The 23343-nt window shown below is 39.5% G+C and overlaps 1 protein-coding gene across 2 annotated transcripts in view; it reads left to right on the top strand.

Moving 5' to 3' along the window:
* LOC119731932 overlaps positions 1-23343 on the top strand; it is a 58611-nt gene that overhangs the window by 25097 nt on the left and 10171 nt on the right. For both annotated transcript variants that reach the window (XM_038205232.1, XM_038205231.1), the window contains exons 2-10: positions 927-1990; positions 6015-6117; positions 7705-7799; positions 9163-9314; positions 19489-19616; positions 21911-21934; positions 22251-22322; positions 22659-22699; positions 23143-23241. In XM_038205232.1, coding sequence (XP_038061160.1) covers positions 927-1990; positions 6015-6117; positions 7705-7799; positions 9163-9314; positions 19489-19616; positions 21911-21934; positions 22251-22322; positions 22659-22699; positions 23143-23241 — 1778 coding nt within the window. The remainder of the gene's footprint in view (positions 1-926; positions 1991-6014; positions 6118-7704; positions 7800-9162; positions 9315-19488; positions 19617-21910; positions 21935-22250; positions 22323-22658; positions 22700-23142; positions 23242-23343) is intronic.

The raw sequence follows: 23343 nt of genomic DNA, 5'->3' as shown, positions 1-23343 counted from the left end.
TATAGGCTGTTTCCGGGAAAAATGCAGCACATTTTGTTCCCACAATGGTTGCCAGGCTACATGTGATTCGCTAATGGCTAACAATTTCCATATTTGCTAACAAGTTCCAGAAAAAAACCATAATCTTGTAAATTAAGAATTATGAATATCCAGTGCGTAGAAAAAACGGCACAAAGTACGTGCAGACAATCTGATTTTAATTGGCTGACAACGAGTGTCAGTCTACTAAACACTATTTATTTATTTATTTATGTGGACTCGGTTTGCAAGGGTAGTCTCTTTACGACGTATAAAAAGAGTAAGACTAGCCTTGCTTGCGAGGATGCATGCCTTACGTGCAGACCAGTAAATAGGCCCCGAATTGCCTACGCCGGCCAATCCCAGATGTTAACCTGTAGTTCTACTTGCATTACTGCGAATCTTGGGATGGAATAAGACCATGGGCGTCGCCAGGATTTTTCCCACGGCGGTGTGAAACACGCCGTGTGCCCGAGCTTGAGCTGCTCATGTTGGTGGGTGGTCGGACACTTTACGGTATGGCCGCGAATTCTCTTTTCCCAAACTACATCCATGAAACCATGAATTTCCCGGGGGGGGGGGGTGTTTTCGCGACCGCGACCAGAAACATGTTTGGGCCTACAAATGGGATAACCAGAAACATGTTTACACATGCGCACACAAACAGGGGTATTTATCATTGTAAAAATGGGTATTTATTTACTGGTCTGCACCCTTGTAGCCTAACCTCGAGCGATGAGCGACATAGCGGAAGGATACAGTCTTTGATCATGCTATATACATGTATATATCTATATATTGTTGTTCTCATCCATCTTCCAGTTCTTTCCCTCACTCAGACAGGAAGAACGAAATGAAGTTCTTTATGTTGTACTTTTATGTGTGTTTTCTGTTTCTATTTCCTGTAGAAGTTCCGAGCCAACAACCACAGTCGAGTTGTATGACAAACCATGCCGACCATGACTTACTATATCAAACAGAAACCATCGCACGAGAAACTGACAAAAACGCCCATCGTGACAGTGCCAGCCCTATTTTAGGTAATGAGAAACAGTCTGGTCTCGGGATGTCAATTCCCAATAATTTTACTTCAAATGCTGAAGTCATCTGCACTGATCAAATTCAGCAAGGAAATGGAGCTCGGGACAGGCGTTCCCAGAAAGGAGAGAGCACTCGTTTCAAACCAAATCTTGTAAAAAGTCAAAGTTCGCCATTGGGGAACAAAATGGCGTCATCTGCCTCTACGCCACTTTCCAGGAAGCGAGCTATTTCCATGACAACCCAACGTCCAGCTAAGACGAACGACTCAGAGTTTCGCGTAGTATCAGCACATCGGGTTGATGTAGAGGAAGATAAGCTCTCTGACGTGTCATCAATTTATGAACAATTTGAAGTAAGTGGTGATCGGCATGACATGCGATTTCCATGGCAACACGACGTTCCTGTCCAGTGTGATCGCGTGCAAACAAAGGAGGTTAGTATCCAGACGAATTTCGAGCCGTGTAGTCAGTGCCAACTCGGAAGACTCTCCAACTGTTCTGATCTGAGTGAGTTGGATTCTGCAAGCAATTACGGGATCGATATGCGCAAACGAAGCTCAGTCATCTCATCCTTACGCCGATCAACCAGCAAATCGAAGCCTAGACTACAGCGTCAAAATTTTAGCCTTGACCTCACCGAATGCTCGGAAACTCACAATGGTGGACACCTTGTGAATGGAACTACAGCGCCTGGGTCACCCACAGGTCCCTTCAGGAGTCGTTCAAGTCGGATATCTACATTACGCCCTCTATCGGACTCAGACATCAGTCGAAGTTCAGTGGAGAACTTCTTGGGGCACTCAAAGATTATCCGGAGACGCAAAAATGCTGACGTTGCAGCTGCTAAGAATGGTACAAGTTTGAATCTGACTGAAGATACGACTGATCAAGACTCTTTACTGTGTTCTCCATGTCCGTCGCCTATTCCACAGGTAAGACTACACCTCTCTAATCGGCAAGCCTTGTTAATACACTCAACCAAAAAAGAAAGTCTCCCCTTAATACTTTTTTGTCTAACTCAAAAACTACTGAGCACATCTTGCTCAAATTACGACTGATCAGTACAGAAATTCCTTAGCAATCCATCCATACTCTTTGTTTGGCCCAAAACAGTAATAATGTGTGCACACTCATGCAATTTGTGTCAAATGCCATACTCTTTATTTGGCCCAAAACAGTGATAATGTGTACGAATTTATGTAATTTATGACAAATGACACCACAAAAAGGTTGTACTTTGTATACGTGCAAGGTGAGTGTTAAAGGGAAAATACAACATTTGCAAACATCAAAAAATAAAACTACCAAATCATTTTGAAATACCTTGCTGGACTGTTAGTGAATGACAGTGTAAAGCATCCTGTAAAATCATGGCACCTGGTATACTGTCATTTTCAAGAAAAGTGGTATTTTTGTATCAATTTCCAACGCTGATCGGCCGACCAGCGTTGGAAAAAAACTGGCTTTTTTTCCAAATACTGGCCCCAGTTGACAATCGCACTTGTTTGCAATCGATTACACATCTATGAACGGGTACAAGCCAGCTAGACTGGTTCCCTGACCTTACAATTCCCCAATTTATGTAAACTGCTCTGTTTCTTCTTAAATGGAGTCAGGGAACCAGACTACAGGAAAATGATTGTTTTTCTTGGTTTTTATAGCATTTTCGAACCCAAACCTCAAAAAAGTCAGTGTAACTATATTTGCTATATATTTCCAACCCCCCAATTCCATCCATTTCTGAAAATTACAGCAAAAGCAAATGATGTATATTCCCTTTAACCCACAACTTGCACGTTTACAAAAGTGCAGCTGTTTTCGGTAACATAAATTCATAAATTAGACTTACACGTGGACAACAGTGATGTTGGTGACTTGTATTCAAATTAGCTTAATAACACTATTCTTGCGATTTTTTCAAGATTGTTTTCACCACGTATGGTTGAAGAGCTATACCTCACTACATTATATAAAAAAAAACAGTTCAAATAAGTTGAGTAAGGGGCCGTTCAGAATTTTCAATGTTTTAAAATTTCGATCTTTTTTCCAAATTGTGGGTGGGTGGGTCAAGCTAAATAATTGAAAATCGAAATTCACTTTCCATGGAAAAAGAAAAAAGAAAAAGAAAGATAGATCTTTTGACTTGCCTGAACTACGCGCAAGCGTTCCGATATCGCAATGCGTGTTTCTTTTCCAACTTCGTCCCCTGTATGTACTGTACATGTACGTCATGTACGTGTATATAGACCCACTGTGGCATGAGAGGGAGGTGGTTTTTCAGTAGACTTGGACGCCGGGTGTTTGTAGCGGTTAGGCCGTGCAGAGGCAGCAGGGTACCAGGTGTACTAGATCGGCTCTATAACACTCCGCGGGCGTCGATTACCAATCGCTATAAAAACTGGACTACTTATTCAACCACTGGACTCCAAGACTACGAGGACCGCAGCCTGTGATGTGATGTCTGCCCAAACCTGATGTTTTTCTTTCGCTCGTACCCCCCCCCCCCCGCCCTGCAAACGGGGGGGGGGGGGGGGGGGGGGGGGGTTACGAGCGAATGTTTTTCTCAGCTACCTCACGTGACAGGCACAACCTCGTATGTCACATGTCATCCACCTCATCCAGAAAACGACAAAACCACGGTCATCTTTGTGGCTTCCAAAACCAAAACCTGTCATTCCAAACAGCATATCAGCTGGCAAAACACAAGAAAACTGAAGGTCACCAGTGCAAAAGAGGAAGACCGACAACTTCACGCCGTCACTGAACTAGACACACATGTACAGGGGTATACATGTTCATGTATACATGTTCATGCAAGTGCATGTACATGTACATGTTCAGTTTTTTATTAATCGAAATTAGTGGTGGGTGGGTGGGTCAAAATAATTTTAAAACATTGAAAATTCTGAATGGCCCCTAAGTAGGTTAAACTTCCTGTCAAAAGTGGGTTTCCTTCTTTTGCACAACCCTGTACATCTGCAGACTTACAATTGCTATATGTTCATTTGACATCGTAAATAGACAAAGTGTGAATGTGAATGTACTTCTTTTTGTTTTGTCCCTCCCTATAGGCCTACATATTTTTAAAATACTTTTTATCCACCCTACATTACCCATGTTATGTGCTGGATTTGCTTAAGACGTTCCAGCTCTGTTTGCTCATTTTAATTAAACAAAATGGACTTTAAGGACAAAATTGTACGTTTATTATCATTGGCCCGTTTGCAAAAAAAACCCTCTTTTTATTTGTTCTTTAATTTACTGCTGAGACTGCTTAGGCCACATTCAGAAAATGGTTGGCATAAGTTTTGATTAATGTAATATCTTGTGATTTTCTGTTTTCCCCACCCACCCCCACCCCCACCCAAATTGTTAAAGGTGTCCCCGCCCCTTAAAGAGAAAGTTTGTCTAAAATTGTGTTTCAATATGTAGGCTCAACTTCATCCACTTCAAAAAATCTTGATAGATGATACTCCTGTTTGGTTTTTTGCCGTTTTCTTTCAAATGGACGCCCCGCCCACAAAAAGGTCAGAGTAAAATGGTTATTCAATTGTACATTCTTCATTCTGGCTAAAAATAAAAACAATACCCCGAAAACAATCTTCTTGGGTTAGAAACAAATGGCAACAAGTGGATTTGGGTTTGAAAGTGGTTCCAGCGGCGGCGGAACGGGTTTGAAACTGGGGGGGGGGGGGGGGGGGGGGGGCAGCACAAAACATTCATTATGTGCCCATTTTCAGGCCGTCTTGTATGGGTTTTGGGACTTGGTTTTCATATTCCTCGTTTATATCAAAAATATCTCTACTATTATTGGGAAATGGTTACTTCTAAGAAATACTAAGATACTTTAAGGGCATTTTTTATTTATCTCGAGGGGGCACATTTATGGCCGCAAAAGGGGCACTTGGGAAAATCTGGGGGGGGGGGGGGGGCAAACGCCCCCCCCCCAGCCCCCCCCCCCCCCCGGTTCCGCCGCCCCTGAGTGGTTCATTTATAATCTGATATTTTCAAAGAATGTACCCAGTATGGGACATGATTTTTGACCGTAAGCCAACTGACTATAGTGTTAATTCCCTGTCTAGGCCTGAATCGTAGGACTTGCAGATTTGTTTCCTTATTAACTGGTTTGTTTGTTTGTTTGTTTGTTTGTTTTTACGTTGATGTTTTTGGTATTAATTTCTTATCGTGCTGTGTTTTCGCCTAATCCTACGCCAGCTCTTGAGGAAGCTTGACTTAATGTGGACGTGTTCGAGTGGCAATGATCTAATTTGCCGCCCTCGCGTGTTGAAATATCGACAATCACGGGATACGTACGGTCGGGTAAAGAGACGGCTATTTATGTGTTCTGTTCTTCGTTCCCTAAGTCTATAGTGGCGGATCTACCCCCCCCCCCCCAACTTCCTCCCGCTCAGTGGCTGACTAGGCCTAATGTTATGATACTGGGCCAAAATAATAGATGGAATGCGAAAGTTCCTATTTTGTTCTCGCATTGCCTTATTAGAATGCTGAAGAAAGCATCGTAGATTTCAAAATTATCTTGGGGGATTGCCCCGGACGCCCCCTCCCACAACAACTTAAACCCCCTCCTTCATATCAAACACCCCCACCCAGTGTCCTGAAATCTAGATCCGCCCCCTGGTCTACACGTTGTTGAAGGTCCCACAAGTCTCCATAACAATATTAAACATAATTTAACAAAAAATACTTATCCGGTGAGAATATATCAAGCGACAGGGGGAAAATGCCCAACGATTTGAAAAAGTAAACCTTACTTATTAGCTCTTCCAAAAAAATTACAAGGGTAACTCCGATTTTCCCCGAATTAGTTGTTAAAGTGAGATGGTTTTTATCAGCACTTTGGTAATGGGTATTAGATTTTAATGACCTTTGGGATTGCCAACATTAAAAACAAACATGGCTTTACATGTACATGTATATCCTTTTTTTTTCTTTAAGGAATTCGAAAATTCTTCGCACTTGAAAACGAGGCCGAAGGTAATTATTACTCAGCACGACGATCCTTGCTGTGAAGTCCAATCACAACGAAGTAGCAGCAATTGTAAGTTGAATTAGTGTGGAATTTATTGAAACAGATTTGTATTTATAACAATGGAATCTAGATAAGAGTTTGCCCGGTGGAGTCAGCAAAAAGAGTTCGCGGTTGCACTGACATGATGAAATCACTTTGTGAGTTTGTGTGATTCAATGGGCAGAACCAGTTGCAGACTTAAAGGGAATACACAACATTTGCAAACATCGAAAAATAAAACTACCAAGTTTTTACGAAATACCTTAATAGGATGTTGGTAAATGACAGTCTAAAGCATCCTGTAAAATTATGGCACCTGGTGTGAAGTCATTTTCAAGAAAATGGTATTTATGTAAAAAAAAATCCAGCGGTGGCCGGCCGACCACCGTTGGAAAAACCTAACTATTTTTCAACTACTGCTCCAAATTTACCGTTAATTTAGTCCAAATTTTGTTTGCTATTGGTTACATGTTCATGAACGGGTGCAGGCCAGCTAGACTGGTACCCTTACCTTACAATTTTCCGGCATCTGTAAATTGATCCATTTTATATTTAGTGGAGTCAGGGAACCAGACTACTTGAACAGTTTTGTTTTTCTTGGTTTTTCCAGCATTTTCGAACACAAAACTTCAAACATGTCAGTGTAACAACATTTGATCTATTATACTAACGCCTCAAATAGTTCATTTTTGAAAAATACAGCAAAAGCCAATGATGTATATTCCCTTTAACGTGACAGTTGATCTATTACTTCAATGTTAAATCTGTTTTCAAGTAGACATGTTGAACTTGTATGGTTTCCAAATTTCCACTAGTTCACGTTACATTAACCTTTCAATGAGAACCTTCTCCAAATAACTAAATGAAATGTGTCATGAGTCAGTGTCCTGCAGAAACATGAAATGCATGTCCAAGTCAACTGTGTGATGTCACTAGAAATGTCCCATACGTCTGCGCATTTGGTATGACTTCTATTGTATAGTAATAATAATAATAATAATAATCGGCATTTAAGAACGCTCTTATTAGTAAAATAAATCACAGCGCTTACAGTATCATTATTACCCCTGATCATTGTGCCAATTAAACATTCCAAATACCATCTCAGCTCCCTGGGGAGTATACAGCTCGATGCTGCCTGTTAGGCGCAAGCAAGCTAATTCAATCACATAACCATCTCTGCCCTCACAGGTACCCATTTACTCCTGGGTGGAGAGAAGCAATGAGTGACAAAGTGCCTTGCCCAAGGCACTTTGTCACTCATTGTCACTCATGTAAAAGGTACCCATTTACTCCTGGGTGGAGAGAAGCAATGAGTGACAAAGTGCCTTGCCCAAGGGCACACGCACCATAACCCGGCCAAGCTGGACTCGAACCCACAACCCGCAGAATTACCCGCAGACCACGAATTCAATGCCCTTAACCACGAGGCCACGGCACTCCACTGTGATATCGGTTTAAATATAAAAGAAGTAAAGAGGTAACATCGTCTAAATCTTCATCATTAATTTTTGAAGAGACCAACAAATCAGCCAAAGAATAAAATCAAGTTTGCAATTTGTCTGTTCACTAAAAATAATGAATTTGACTGAATTGTTGAATGTTCTCTTTGAGTAGGCTCACAGGACTCTCAGACGAGCGACAGTAGTTCCCTAAGAGTCCCCTCCCCAGATTTTCTGCAAACCAAGGCGGTCTTCAAGAAAGATAGATCGGTAAATCAATTTCATGAACACATTATAAACATACTGACATAACTGTGAAAATAATATTCCCACGGGGAACTGGAATGAGAAGAAACGTTATGTATTAAGCTTCTTATGTAAGCAAGCTTCTTTCTTCCTAGTTTTATCAGTTTTATCAGAAATTATGATCTTTAAATCGAAATCTTAAGTACCGTTGCTGTTGTTGCTGCTGTTATTGCTGTTGTTGTTGCTGCTGCTGCTGCTTGGCTTATTATAACATTTACTATATAAATGTTCCCTTTACCGGAGACTAAAGACATAACACCTGCGTTACAATAATATTCCAAACCATAAGTTCCACCCAAAGTAATACGCGTTTTTTGGTTACTAAACGAAGAAAACAAATAGGGCGTATAGAGACTGTGATCGTAGTACATCAGGATAATTAGGCCGAATAAAAAAAACCATGTTTCTCGTCCGGGTTTTTGAGAGAAAAAAAGGAGGAAGAGGGGCTTTTTATTTTTTATTTTTTATTTTTTTTTCAAGATGGCCGCCATTTTAAAATGAAAGACAAGTTGGACAAGAGAACTGAACATATTTACAGTGTTATTTAGAGTTGTATTGGTATTTATTTTCCGATGAATTTGTGGACTTTTTCGGGGGTTTTTTACTCCATTTTGCAAAAATAAAAAATAATAAAAAAATACAGGCGGCCTCCAAAAGGAAGCGGGCGGGGACGAGAAACATGGTGTTTTTTTACTTTGCCTTACTAATATGTGCTATTTTCAGCAAATTCTTCCTCGCGTTAGGACGTCGTGATGTCGGGAAAGAAGACAATAGCATCATTCGCTCACTATCATTGGTCCGCTGTCGATGTAATAAGCGTTGACATATAATGCGTACTCAGTAGTCGTGAATGTCGGGGTGCACATAATATATTACTGTATGCCTGACGAACCTGCTCATAATGAAGACCATAACAAGCTCCTCCTGTTAATGACGTGTAACTTGATGCTCTCTCCATTTTTGTCGTGTGTACGACCATTGTTGGTCGTACAACTGCTGTCCTGAGTTGTGTTTTACCATGGCTATACGGAAATATCCCAATTTCGGAGTTGTTCTGCTCTCTGGTCAGGTGATGTTGAAATACTGAGGACAGGTGGATTTATCTGGTCTGTGTAAAGCAGAACATTCGATATGTTTTCTATAATTTTTCCTACGGTCTAATGAAAACCCAGGCGGGACGTTTATCCCTATGCCTATATCGATTTCTACGACTACGATTGGGATTGTTCGGAGTTGCTTTCATACTATGAGGCGTGAGACCCTCTTTCGCCTCCTACCAAGAGGCATTTCATCTGATGCTGTCCTATGCCATTCTTCCTACCACCAGACCTTCTCTGGTAGTAGCGACACGGAGGACAATGAACCATCTGCCCGTCCACCGACTTCTAGAATTCACCAGCGACGAGGAGCTGTCATCTCACAGGTTCCTCCTAATAGCTCCGACTGTGGAGACGATGACGGGGGAGGTAGTGGTACCAGGTAAGATACGAAATAATTTGTAGGCATACAGCTCGTGCCCGAGGCAGTGCCATACGTATTGGAAGTTGACAATAATGTATACATTGCTTATCGAATGGCACCCAGAAAATATTAGGATGAGATTATCACTCAAAAGCGACAAGAAATTCCCGGGAATCTTTGCGAATCGGGTAGTGTAATTTATAGGGTTAGACTGAACAATGATGAGCTATGCGTCGTCGTCGTTTTCGAGTTTCAACTAGAAAAAAAACACACACATTTTCGTCAATATTCAAGTTATCTGTCAGTACAAGAGTTATTCACTAGTTAAGCCTATGAAATAATTACTTTACCAATTTTAAAATTTTGTTCGGCCCGACAAGCATTATTAGCGACGCTAGTACTGTGACCCGTTTATTATTATTAATTTTTTTTGGGGGGGGGGTGGCACCAGCATTTTTTGTGGGGCACCATGTGGTGCGGATCCATACAAAATTTGCCAACATTTTCGGGGGGCTGGACCTCAATTGACGACAGAGCTCTATTTTCCCCGTTTTTTATCTCTTTATTCATAATTATTTCATACATCCATAGGGTAAAGGGAATTAGCATCAAGTTGAAAACTACTCGTCTCCGCTTCCCTTTTGGTTAATTTGCTCATAAAGACACTTCTTGGGCGAGGGGCGTATTTCTGTTCTTTTTTTGGGGGGGGGGAGGGAGCACCTGGTGACGCCCCCCGCTACACCAGTTTTTACTAACTGTTACTTGTGTAGTGGATTTGCTAAAGTCTCACCTTCGTACCAAAATTCGCAATAGGATTATCCCGATATATCAGTCTTCAATATGTATTTTTTCGCGATTCCTCACGATTAATCACGATTGATTATTGTGTTCATTGATAGGAAATGAGAAATACTTGGTAAAGGGGTACTAAACCAAGACCAGCGCTCTATGCCCATCCGTTGATAACAAAACTAGATACAGGTTCTAAAATACTGAAAGGAAAATCCAGTGGTCTTGGGTTTTGAGTTCCAAGGAGAATGAAGTAATCAATCGTGGTCCGGAAGTCCTTCCCCATTATCAATTGGCCGGGGGTCGTGAGAGCTATGGGCTTCCACCTAGAGTGAAATACTGGTTTAACATTGTTGTAGCTTCCCATCCGGATAGGTGAACTGGATGGTGACATTTTGTCTTTCGTATTTCGTAAAATCTGGTTGGTGGGCTAGAGTCGCACCCTAAGCTTGAAAACCGAATAAACTGTAACACAATTAACGTGTCCAGGACGCAACAAAAATCCCTTAAAAAGTCGATCCCTGTGAGCTGGTGATAGTCGTAGGTTCAAATCACAACCAAGCGAGGTTGTGGGTTTTTTCCTTAAAAGTTGTCGGAAAGCAAGGGCGAACAGTGACTAGCTCTCAAATCCATGTAAAGCCATTTTCGAGATAGAATAATCATGTGCCTCGTTGACGCCAGGTTCATTATAATTTGGTTTGAACGTACTGTGATAGTTTGTATTGGTCTACCTACGTATGTGCAATTAATCTTCACGCAAAGACGCGTGACTGAGATTTGGAGCGATAAATGGGCCTCTTGCCTTTGATATGATTCCCCACATGCAACAAACACATCAAGTACCCAGCTATCTATGTGCACAATAAGTGATACAAATTCGAATTTCGTCACTGTCAAAGGCGAATTGTTTGACTTTTGTGTTTTGCTCAATATGATGAAAAGACACAAGTCAACTTGTTATAGGACCCGTATGTATACCGTTGATGTAATAATAAATGTGTTGATGTAAGCCTAATACAACTACATGTATTCCCACCATAGTCCTGTATTGCACGTAAACCTACATAAACGCACGGTCGTCCAACGTTTAGTATATTAAAGATGAATAGCGAACCAAGTGTACATTCTCCGTATACCCTGTTCACAAAGTCTTACATTTAGCTGATAAGAAATTTCACCCCAAAAGTGTACATCCATTGTTTAGTTCCAAACTGTTTCCATAAAGGGTATAATTTAGCCAGTGAAATGTGTTATTCAAAAGTATCTATTCAAACCTATATATTTTTGCATGAAAATAATCTAATTATTTTATCCCAAAACTAGACATGTTATGTAGATTTAAAGAAGATATATAGAGCAACAAATTTACGTATTCTAGCTAGCTTTATAGTTGATGGGGGTACCAGACACTGTATTTGAAGCAAAGATAATCTTCCAATTCCGTCCCCTTCAGCGCAGTAATAACCGTACTCGGTGTTAAGGAAGTTGTATCTTTCTAGCTGCAGGCGAACTGCCGGTTTCATGCAGTTAGCGGAGATCGTGTGCTTTTTATACTAAGCAAGTTCACTACCGTTACATCCAATTTCCGTTTTGAGGTTTAATATACGTTTCAGCGGAAGATGTCATCTCGGATTGATATGTACACCTGTTTGCCCAGCGGAGAAATATTCAATACTTGACATGAAGACAAATCCAACAGTTTACTGATTTAGTGTTGAATACCCCTAAGTCTAGCATTTAAAAATACGTACAAATTTGATTATGAGAATGAAACGTAAAACAGTTCTGATTCTAAAAATACCAAAAAACGGGGGGGGGGGGGGGTATTAATAACGAGGAACTCAACAAGTGCACGTACATAGAGTTATATTTAGCCCGTTTTCTTCATGATAATGTGCAATTACAGGGTGTATCAAAAATGTAATCCGAAAACATTGGGTTAGTATATGGTTGCTAGTCGGATGGGTGGTAAAAGTTATGAATTTGAACATTGTCGAACTTGCATCATCGTGAAGGGTAGTTTTCTATTGATGCCTTATTCGCATTTCGTCAGTCACGGATGACAGAACATCATTCATTTTAAAACAATGTAGACCGTGGGCCGGAAATCCTATCTCTCCTAGAAAATGAAGTCCGTTCAAGATTTCTGGTGGCAAAAAAAAAAATGCTTGTTCTTTGTCAATTCGAGGGTGCTGAATTCAATTCTTTCTGTTGACAAGCTCTCAGGTAGACGTTTAAGCACAATCTTTGTCCAAAGTGGCCCAAAACATCCATTTTGGGGGCCTCTGACAACCGATGGCGCAATCCATCCCCTTAAAGATCTCAGGAATGGCCTCTCCAATTTCAATTTGGAATAATTAATGATAAATTACTGTAAAAGATTGTAGGCTCATAGTCAAAGGGATGCCATAATAACGGCAATAATAGAAAAAATATTTTGACTGTATACTTAAGTGCAATGTTTGATTACTTGTACCACCTGGTTTTGAGGCATAACTGATTTAAATCCATAAGGCAAACCAGATTGTTTCCATGCAATTGACTGAATTCCATGCCCAATCGGCGCGACGGACCTATGCTGTCTATGCGGATGAGTCAGTGAGTGAGTGAATTCCATGTCATTAAATAGTCTTTGATGCAAAAACAATCACAATATTAAAGTTTTTATTGTTTTGGTACTTAAGTACGAAATTATGCAGCAAATAACGCTTTGGTCATAATCAGTATTGTATGCTAACACAGTATTTTTCAAAAGTATCACTGAAATTGTCCATGCGATGCTGAAAGATTACTGAATTATGTCATTTATCCAAACTAACTTGAATACCAAAAATTGTATAATTATGGGAAATAATTATGTAATAATACACTAAACAAAATTTTGCAGAGCTCAAAGAGCTCTCTGTAGATGACCGAATTACGTCATTAACCTAACGTGAAGTATTTTGATGCCAAAAGTTTCATAATTGTAAGGGTTTCATGGTATAAATTATGAAGTGTGAAATTATGCAAAACTTAACGCTTTGGCCATATTATGCCTTGTTTAAATGCGGACAAATTGGTATTTGTTGTGGAATCAATACAGCTCGGTCATTCGTGTCCTTAGAGATGCACATAGTGTATCAATAAACAACTGCTGCATCAACCTTTCAGATGAAACCACTCCGACAGTGTTCAAATTCACATACTAACCAATTTTTTTTCCCGAAAACCATTTTAGATGCACACTGCAAATATAGGTGTATGGAAATTGCGGAACGAGAACTCAAATAAACACTTCTGTCTGAAACAATGAAGTGTGCTTGTGGGCGCAGGGATCTTGAATTGTTTATTCATTTATATATAATATTTTATAAAATTTATGTAACGAAAATAATTCGTATTCGAATTTAAATCAACATTATTGCATACATATTATTGGCAAGGAAATGTATGTTAACCAAAATCAAATTATTTTTTTTCAAAATCAAAAGCATAATAGTTGTCAAAATAAGTACACACAGCTTTAACAAGATTCCAAGCAATTCAAAAGTTCACTTAATGTAAGGGATCAGAAAATCAAAGTATAAATATCACATCTTTCCTACTCCCAAGGGAATTTAAAACGGTGTCTGAACGACTCACCAGACTCCCCAATGTTAAGTATTTACATGAGGACATTTAAGATTTGTTTTCATTCAGTTCGATCATGAAACGAATAACGTCATCACTCGATTTTGTACATCTTTATTCATTGCCTGAGGCCTTTGGGTCTTTTTTATGCGTTGACTACAACCTCACCGACCCCCCCCCCAACCGTTTGGAATTCAAACAAATCGTGGAATTCAACACCCCAGCGGGCCCAGCCACTCCCTTTGAAAAGTCCTTGGATCCAATGGTTACGGTGTTCGACTCATGTTCTGATACGTGGGTTCGAACCTGACGGGGAAACTGGTGCTTGTGTTCTTGGGCAAGACATTTTACTGAACATCCCACCAATAAGCTTGGAAGTTTACATCGTTATAGAGTTATAGGTCTAGTTTTTGTGTGGGAAAAACACCGAAACGAGAACCCCTGAAACCACAACAAGTGAAAGAATGAGGTGGCTGATAGATTGGTGGTGGGTGAAAGTTCATCTTCAAAATGTTGACTATTATGTAATTATTTTCCCGCCAGTGGTGAAATCGCGAAGGATTCCAAGTTACTGCGTGCCGTCTCCGCACCGTTGTAATGTCGGCAATGTCCACCTTCGCTCGTCCCCATAGTGCACCTTTCCCCCTTGCAATGGGGCAGTGGTGACAGTGAACCGTCCACCAATGAAGGTTCGCCATTTACACTTACAGCGTGTGACATAATCGTAAACGACCATTATAAGGAATCTCCCCCAAAATTATTCAAGGTATCCGCGAATCAAAGAACCCGATTAAATGCGTTTAACCATCATTCATGTATAGATAGTGGAATACTTCTGGTCTACATATCGTAATACGTATCAAATAAAGAAATATTCTAACTGATTGTTTTCATATGTAAATATTTATGTGTATTTGAAGTACATGTACCTATAGTAGAACACAACTTTATTATCGTATTCTATAAAGTTCTTCTGATATAGGCTATGCATTTTAGCCTTTGCGTCGTATTAACAAGCACTTCTCTCGTGACTCGTCAACGTTTTTTTTATAACACTACGTCAGTCTTCGCAGCTTTGCATTCTAATGTTTATAGTAGTATCATGTCATAATCACACATCATTTCGTTCCCGGAATCACTCGAAAGCGGTATTACCTTTTTTATCTTGAATTCAAGCAAAACATTGTCAGGATTGTAGGGCCCCCGCTCCCGGCTACGCCACTGTTTACTGGCAATCAATCCCCATTCCGGATATTGGAAGTAAAGTGGATCACAGTCATACATGATGTATTCTATTCGTAGAAACTATTCGTCGAGGATAATGAGAACCGTGTGATGTGATAGGCCTATTTCATGTAAAACGCGAATCTCGAGGTTTGTTGGGAAAATAGGCACTGGAACGTCTCTTCACATGACGTTTACATGGTATGGAAATGGAGGTATTTTTTGGTGGATGGAAATACCCAACGATGCACGTTCGCAGTGGCGCACCCAAGGGGGGGGGGGCCTCGGGGGGCTTGAGCCCCCCCCCCCCCAGGTTATCAATTTGTGGTTTTTTTGGTGTAATTTTTTTTTTATTTAGTTCCACGATTTGACCTTGGTGATATGTATGTGGCCTATTTTCGCTGAGTAGTTTAATAGGCGTGTAAGTCCGTCCCCCCCCCCTAAAAAAAAAAAAAACCAATCCTGGGTCAGTGGGTGCGCCACTGCACGTTCGCCTTCCCTGCGTGCATTATTTTCCATAATCTTCCGTACCATAGAAATCAGACATGACCATTGGACATAATTTTTCTACGTTTACGATTCAAATTTACCAATTCTTATATTGTATCGTCCTTGATCGTATAATTTAGAGTTTTGCTCAAACGAACTAAAACCATGAAGGAGTATTCGATTTCGTCTCGTCTACGCCGAACCATATCATAAAGAAAATATCTTTTTTCCCACATCAATTTAATAACAATTTTGTGCGATTTCGTCACACACAGCGACGCAGCGAAAACTAGTTGCTTACTATTTGCTTGTATAGAGATGAAAAATACTTCATAGGCCATTTTCATTTGATAGCATTTACAATGTTTATTCTTATTCTTTTCCTCGTGTGTATTTATTGTGGTTTGTGATTATTTTAGATAGATTTTACACGCTCACATATAACACGGGGAATGTAGGGTCATTGTGGTTATTGACATATTCCTTCATGTTGTTAAGTTATTACATACATACATTTACATATGGCCTTCTGTGAGTCCATTTTCATAGAGCCGATTAGGCCAAACAAATTAGTTCTGCTTCCGATTACATGGCATTTGAAAATAGGGCAGGTAGGAATTTTTTTATGTACGATCATATACAGAGGCGTCTGCGTGTAGTCAAGGGTAAAAGGTAGAAGTTGATGGTTTTGGGGTGTTTTTTCCCCTCATTTTGACTTAAAAAAATAGGGTAGGGGCTGTCAGAATGGGGTAGGTAGGGAAACCGGAAACAGAACCATTTTGGTCCTTACGTGCATGTAAACGAACGTGCCGATTTGTGCTGAAAACACAAGAAATATGCTTTACATTAAACCAGGCTAATATGTGTTAGGTAAGGGATTCGCATCTTACCGTTCGGTAATTTGCCGTTCGTCAACAGGTTTAAATTGAAGGATGAATAAATAAATTGATTTTACCGAAGCACGTGGAATTCTTCTTCGGCAAATTTGAATAATAAAATTGGTGATTTGTTTTTCAAATAGAAGAGTAAACGCTTTACCTCGTTACTTGGACACAATTTCCTTGTTGAAATTCCTCAAAATTGTGTACGGAAGTAAAACTTTCCTGTGGTTTTCTTCTTGGAGATTGCCCGGAACATGTACAAGCTGCCTGTAAATTGCCTTGTGACCGACTGACTTTAAATTACGATGCAGGGCTGCAGGGCCACATAAAGCCGTATGAACGTGCCTTTTTACTCAAGCCACTCATGGCTTTGTGTTGCTACCGTAAACTAAGACAAACGGGCCCCATTACAGTTTTATATCTTGTCTATCCTTGAGGTGCTAATGGTGCATATATCAGTACCTTTAGATGACTGTCAACTGCATTCACCCACGACGCGCCATATACAGATGATGTCAGGAAGCTTGGCCGTTTCAGATCTGTAGCACTACCTTCAAATTACTCTTTGTGATTATTATACATCCTCAATAGCAAAAAGAATTGTACAGTCAACTGCTGTGTTGACTGCTGTGATGTGGAATATGAAGATTTAACACCTGACGGGTGCAAAGCACCCACGTTTTGTTATATCATGTCAAGATGTTAAAAAGATTCAAGGTTTTTAACTCGCTATTCAATAATTAAAGTAAATCGCTGTAGTTTAATATTTTGATTTCTGTAAGCGCTTTCGTGCAAAATATGAGATTGAGCGGTTGCGTGGCGCGCGGGCCTTTTACGTGCACATGCACGCACCCTTCACTGTCTGAATATTACAGACTGAACACGTGGCCGTTCTAGACCAATGAAATGAAGTATCCAGGACACTACATGTATATAACAATTACGATTTAAATATCGTTCCCTGTGGTATTTCGAGTTTCATCTCCAAAATTAGATTCTTTTTCTAAATTGCTATTTTTTTCGCAATACACATGTTATTCTCAATTAAATGAGACATTGACCGGAAAAAAATCGGTCAATGTTTATGAATACTTTACAATTTCAAACTTGATATTCGCGTTTGTTGAGTTACAAACGCAGGATGATCGGGTAGACAGCTATTTCATTGGACATTGCCCAGCTAAGCTGTGAATATACTCATGTCAAAACAGAAAATACAAATCAAGAAATTCGGCCTTTTCAAGTGGATTGTGTTTAAATTTGAAGGAAAAAAGCGTCCCATAAGCTTGCGGTTTGATCAATGTCAGTATAGGTTTAACTACAGGTACACGTTGCTCCCGGCTAGGTGACATCATCAGTTACAAATTGCAAACATATTGATTTAGTTCAGAGAGGATACAATGAATGTACAAGTGTCCAGGGGCGGAACCCGGAATTTTTGCGGGGGGGGGGGTTCAGGCTCGTCTGATTTTTTTTATGGCCGATTGTTGCGGACAGGCGGACATATATGTAATGCAGCTCATTGTTACTGACGCACTCACTGTTATAATTGTGTGGGTGAGTGTGGGTGAGTTTGTTTCTGCATTCAAAAGGGGACGTTGAACAAAAGAGGACAATTCCCGAAAGGTCCCCAATTTGACAATTTGAGTGTGATGCGGCATGCCGAGAGAGCCAAGACAGGTCTTGTAAACAACAGTCAGAATTTGAAATATTTTATGTTTCTTGATGGAAAGTCAATTTACTTGTTAATTTCAACATGGGAGTGATGTGATCGCGTTTATTGGCCTTGAAGATTAGCTTTGCTGCACGATTTTGTACGCGTTGGAGACGTTGAATTTGGGACGAGTTTACTCCATGTAGCAGAGAATTACCGTCATTTATGTATTGACTATGGCCTAATGCCAGCAATATTGGATAAGTGTATGGTATATTAGTGGTCCGCGACAGAGTTTGGACACATGGCGATTTAATGCAGAGTCGAACTTGACACCAAGACTTTTTTTAACAGTTGATGCAGGGGCAATAAAGGTCCAAAATGGTGAGTGTGATGTCAGATACATACCTCAGAGACTACTGTGAACTAGTCACGAAGATATTCGGTGTTGTCACAATTCAGCTTTAACATGTTAGATTTCAGCCATTTCTGTTGCGAGTTGGGCCCTGGATATGCTGTTGAAGACCAGCTTCCTCGAGAGACGAGAGAAATTGTGCTGCATTCGAAAGCTCTTAGGCGTGTATTGAGCCGCATCAAGTTTTTTGGGAATGCCGCCATGAATAAACTCGTAGCGAAAGGATGATGAAGACAAATGTGGGCCAGTCGTATTACACAGACTGAATTGTGCAAACCGTCGTGATCGGGCGTAAAGCGCCACCTACCCCTTCACCACCTGCGTTAATCGAATTTCCAACGTCCGCAAACGTTCGGGATTTAATAGTTCCTCGTCTTTGGAACAAATTAACGTGTGTGTAACATGTGCAGCATGTCATTATGTATATTATTTAGTTCTCCCGTGTGTAAAGACATTTAACATCTTTAAATCGACATTTATATCCATGTTTCTCGTTGCTGTCACTAAATCGGGTATGGGATCCAGTCGATACGTATTTATGAGTATCCGATAGACAACCAAATACTCACATTTCCACTTCGTGAAAATGCGCCAAAAATAAAGCATGTTTAAGACCTTAAGTAGCCTTCTTGGATCATTGTGTTGTCTCGGTTTATCTGTGTACATATACTATACTCGTTGTCTTGGGTTTATCCGTAAGCTATATTGTTTTGACACAGTCATGGACCTTAGCCCACACATCGCATGCCTCCTCATATAATTATCACCACTCACAAGGTTGAAAACAGAGAAGACGAAAGACGTCTAGAGAGTTTTACTTTGATTTTAAATTATATTTTTAGGAAATCCTTGTTTCATTGCATTTCCCAATTTTCTTTAATCGTGTTCTTTCGATTCATAATATCGTGGCATATTTTGGTTACCAGATTAATAAATTGGCTCCATAAACATAAACAAAACTAAGTTAACTTTATAACAGTTTCAGATTGACCTCCTAGTCAAGATCCCTAGAGGATGTTTCAGGAGGAAACCAACCAAGTACCAAGATGGCAGCAGTTTCAGAAATTGTTATCGGGAGGCCAAGTTCAATTCACGTTAATACATTTCTTGACTGATTTGAACAAACAGCTGTGTACAAGACTCGAGGCCTGGCGGTACCAACTCCCCACCTAACCATGGAGACCTGCTCTTCCCACCAAACCTAGGAAACGAACACAGGTGTAGCATTATGAGTACAGCAAGCTCAACACTGGCATGTAAGTTGGGAGCAAATTAGAGTAATGAATTGTATGAAACAAATCTACATTTTTCTTCATGTTTTTTTTTATACAGGGTGTTTCAATAAAAAGGAAACCCAACTTTGAAGAACCAGTATGGACAGACTAAATGTTAACTGGCTATAAAACTGTTATCATCTGAAAGCGTAATCTCTATTCTTTTCAATGATAGCTTGTTTACATTTCCAGGGTCATGCATCACTGAGCACCACTGTCAAGAGATTTTGATGCAAAATTGCAGTTGGTTCACTTTCATGTCAAACACAACAGGCATGGTGTGCATGAGAATAAGTATTCAAGAAGAAGACACCGAGTGCATAAAAAGAAACCCCCAAAAAAGTCGGGTTGCATGGTTTCAAAACTGGATTTTATTGTTTGTCATGAATTTCTCCTTTTGACCAAGCCACGTTCAAAACAATGTGCTATTTTCCCGAGGATTAACATTCAAGCCATTTCACAGACATTTTCGTAACATAGGCACACCGTGCCCAGTGGTTTGTTTTTTTATGAAATTGAACCAACTGCATTTTTGCATCCAGTTTTCAAGACAATGATGCTCAGTGATGCATGACTCAGAAAACCTAAACATAGTATCATTGAAAAGCATAGAGATTACGCTTTCAGATGATACCAGTTTTATAGTCAGTAAACATATCGTCTGTCCATACTCATTCTTTGAAGTTAGGTTTCCTTTTTTTTGTAAACACCCTGTATATTATGTCCCCCTTTTGTTTACTTTTACAATGAAGTGAACTCTAAACTTAAAAAAAAATTAAAGTGTGTTGCTTTGGAATTGTACTCTGTAGCTCGGTGGGTAAGCTTATGTTGATGTCCCAATAAGTTTGCCGTGTGAAGATTGATTGTGGGCGCGAGCGGGTTGCGGTGTGTCTTAGCTTTCTTGGCATTGACATTAGCAGCAAAAATATACACATACAACTCTTCGATCCGTGATGCATTGAAACATTGACGGGCCGACTGACGGGTATTTATATTTGTTTTCATGTCTGAATGTTAGATAAGGCAACTGGTAGTACTGGACCAGCATTAAATGAGGCGAAGTTTCGCGAAAAACGTGATATCTGAGCACGAATTGCCCTTCTGGAATGGCTTGTCTTGATTTTCACGCACGATATATTCACGGCAAGTTTGAAAGGTTTATACAAAATGGAAGATAGCAAAAACAATCTTTATTGTAGATATTCGCAAAATGCAAGTGTTTCAACTTGTACCAAAGATAGGTGGACAAACTGTAACGTGAGTTACAACTACGCGAGTTACTGAGCTGTATCCCCCTATGAGATCTCATTTGATGATTATAAATATATATTTTTAATAATTGTAAGGGCAGCATTTGACTTGCATAGGCCTACTAATGATGTAAGGACACTGAAAAGATTCTACCAACAGTGCACAGTATGAGGAAATTTTCAATTGCTAGATGTTGAAATTTTCACAATGTCCTGGTTTTTTTGGGGGTGGGGGTTGTATCGCGAGTAACCGATAAAAAAAAATTGCCAAACCAACAGAACATTATTTTTCTTAGCCTCTTTTTTTCATATTTTAGTCAGTTAATGTCAAGGGATCTTCTGTGAGAAAAATCCACTCTAAATGCTTTGACTTTATAGAATAACAGCACAGAGTTGACGCACAGAGTAATTTTTTTTGTATGTATTGTTTCAATCAAGTTTGGACACCTGCAACTCTCTGTAAAAGGAATTTCATTTTGTGCACAAATGAACCCGCCCTGCGAGTTTCAACTTTATCGTCCGACAGCCAATAATTCGAATTTTGTGGAGAAATACTTAACGGCGATGGGTTTTTTTCGTTTTGTGTCTTATACACAGATAACTTTTATTTTGTTAGGAAAATGGCATTTGAAAACCAAATCTATTTTCGAGGAATAACTCGAAAATAACACGGGGAATTCATCTTTAAATAATACGAATCTAAATAATTAATACACTTGGTGATCTTTAAATTTTTAACAGTTTAAATGGCTGAAAATACCTTGTCACATTTATTTACAAAATTGGATGTGTGATCAATTCAGCATTGCATGTCCTGAAATACGATTGGTTTAAAGTGTTGACATACATCCGATAAATGTGGGCCAAAGAACAATCAAAAGATGCTTGAATGTTTGAGTTGCCCAACGGTTGCCTGTCGGCATGACGTCACAGGTCACATGGTCTATAGAAAGAACAAGAACATACACAGTGTTCCTCATTTCTCATGTTCTAACTAATCGATGTACTTGTTTCTTTCTATTTTAGCTGTAGCTGCAGTTCATTTACAAGGTAAGAGCGAGAGGGATTGTTAATGATTAGGCCTACCTTGCTAAAATGCACATAAATTAATTTTTCTGTACGAAAGTTTTAGCATTCATAAATAAAATAGTTGTGATTGAAACTGCAAAGAAAAGACATAATGGCATTTAACGGTTGAAGTTGGTTTCCAAATTAGATTGTGATACATTGCGGTAATTTACTAGCGTTCACTCTATCCAGAAAACAACAAACCAATCTCAAATCAATCCTTACAAAGTCACCAACATGCTTTGCTTGCATTCAATTTGTTGAGACGATATTTAATTTCCTGTTTTTCCTCTCCAAGATTTCATCGAGGCCAGCGCCACAGCATGCTTTGAGAGTAACCAACTGGACCAAGATAATAACGACGGCGCAGGTAAATAATGTCCTGGGGAATTCCTCTCAGATTTGTTTGAGAAGGGAAGAAGCCATGGTTCCCTTGAGATGATGGAATTTAGCGATGCTGTGATGACTTACCTTTGCCATTAACCTGTTTTTTTTTCTTATTTCATGATGGTTTTTTTTAATTTGTCTATACATTTGGTGAAGATTGGATTAAGACGATTATTGCGTGGACAAGCAAGGAGATGTTTAGTCACATTCAAAGCAAGTTTAAACTAAAAGAAAAAGATGTTTGGGTAAATTATCAGACCGTTATATATCCCAGTTATTAAGGAATTCAGACACATTTTATCTGTGCCTTTGTCCGCAGAAACCAAAAAGAAGCTGCATGCTCTATTCAAGAAGAAATTTGTAAGTACATATGCCTAACGTATACTGATTAAAATACTGCGATGTGTCGAATGCTGATATGTAGGTAAATCTATATTAAAGTTAACGTCTTTTTAAATATTAGGCCATAATTAATGCTGAAAACATAACAACACACACCAAAACATTGCAGGAAAAAGGTAACAAAGAAATAACAAATATTTTTAATCTACTCATCTTTTCCAAAACTGCTTTTCATATATGAAAGATAGCCAGAAAACGAAGCAAGAAAAACTTTGCTATTTTCAAAAGCCGCTTTTCAGAGAAAAACTAAATTTAAGGAAGGAGTTTTCCTTGTTTGTTTTTTAGCGGGTAGACGACGATAATGATAATTGTTGCCGTGAATATTGTTGCCGCTGTCTACATTCTCTGTACTATTTAATTCGAAACTTATAATTTTAAGTTATGTACTTTTTTTCACATAGGGTAAAGACAAAGACAAGAGTATGATTGACGATATCACCACGGTTTTTACAAATTTTAAAATACGAGACCAAGATGACTTGGAATTTGCAGCATACAAAGTGAGTATATCATCAGCTCATCAACATTTAATCAACTCACTGTTAGTTAGATTAAATAAAATAAACAGTGAATATTGGACAAGCGTTTAAGTTTTGTGGAGA

The sequence above is a fragment of the Patiria miniata genome, unplaced genomic scaffold (assembly GCF_015706575.1).
Source record: "Patiria miniata isolate m_02_andy unplaced genomic scaffold, ASM1570657v1 HiC_scaffold_24, whole genome shotgun sequence".
Lineage (NCBI taxonomy): Eukaryota > Metazoa > Echinodermata > Asteroidea > Valvatida > Asterinidae > Patiria > Patiria miniata.
The sequence above is the reverse complement of the archived record's forward strand: the minus strand, read 5'-3'. Positions and strand labels throughout refer to the sequence as shown.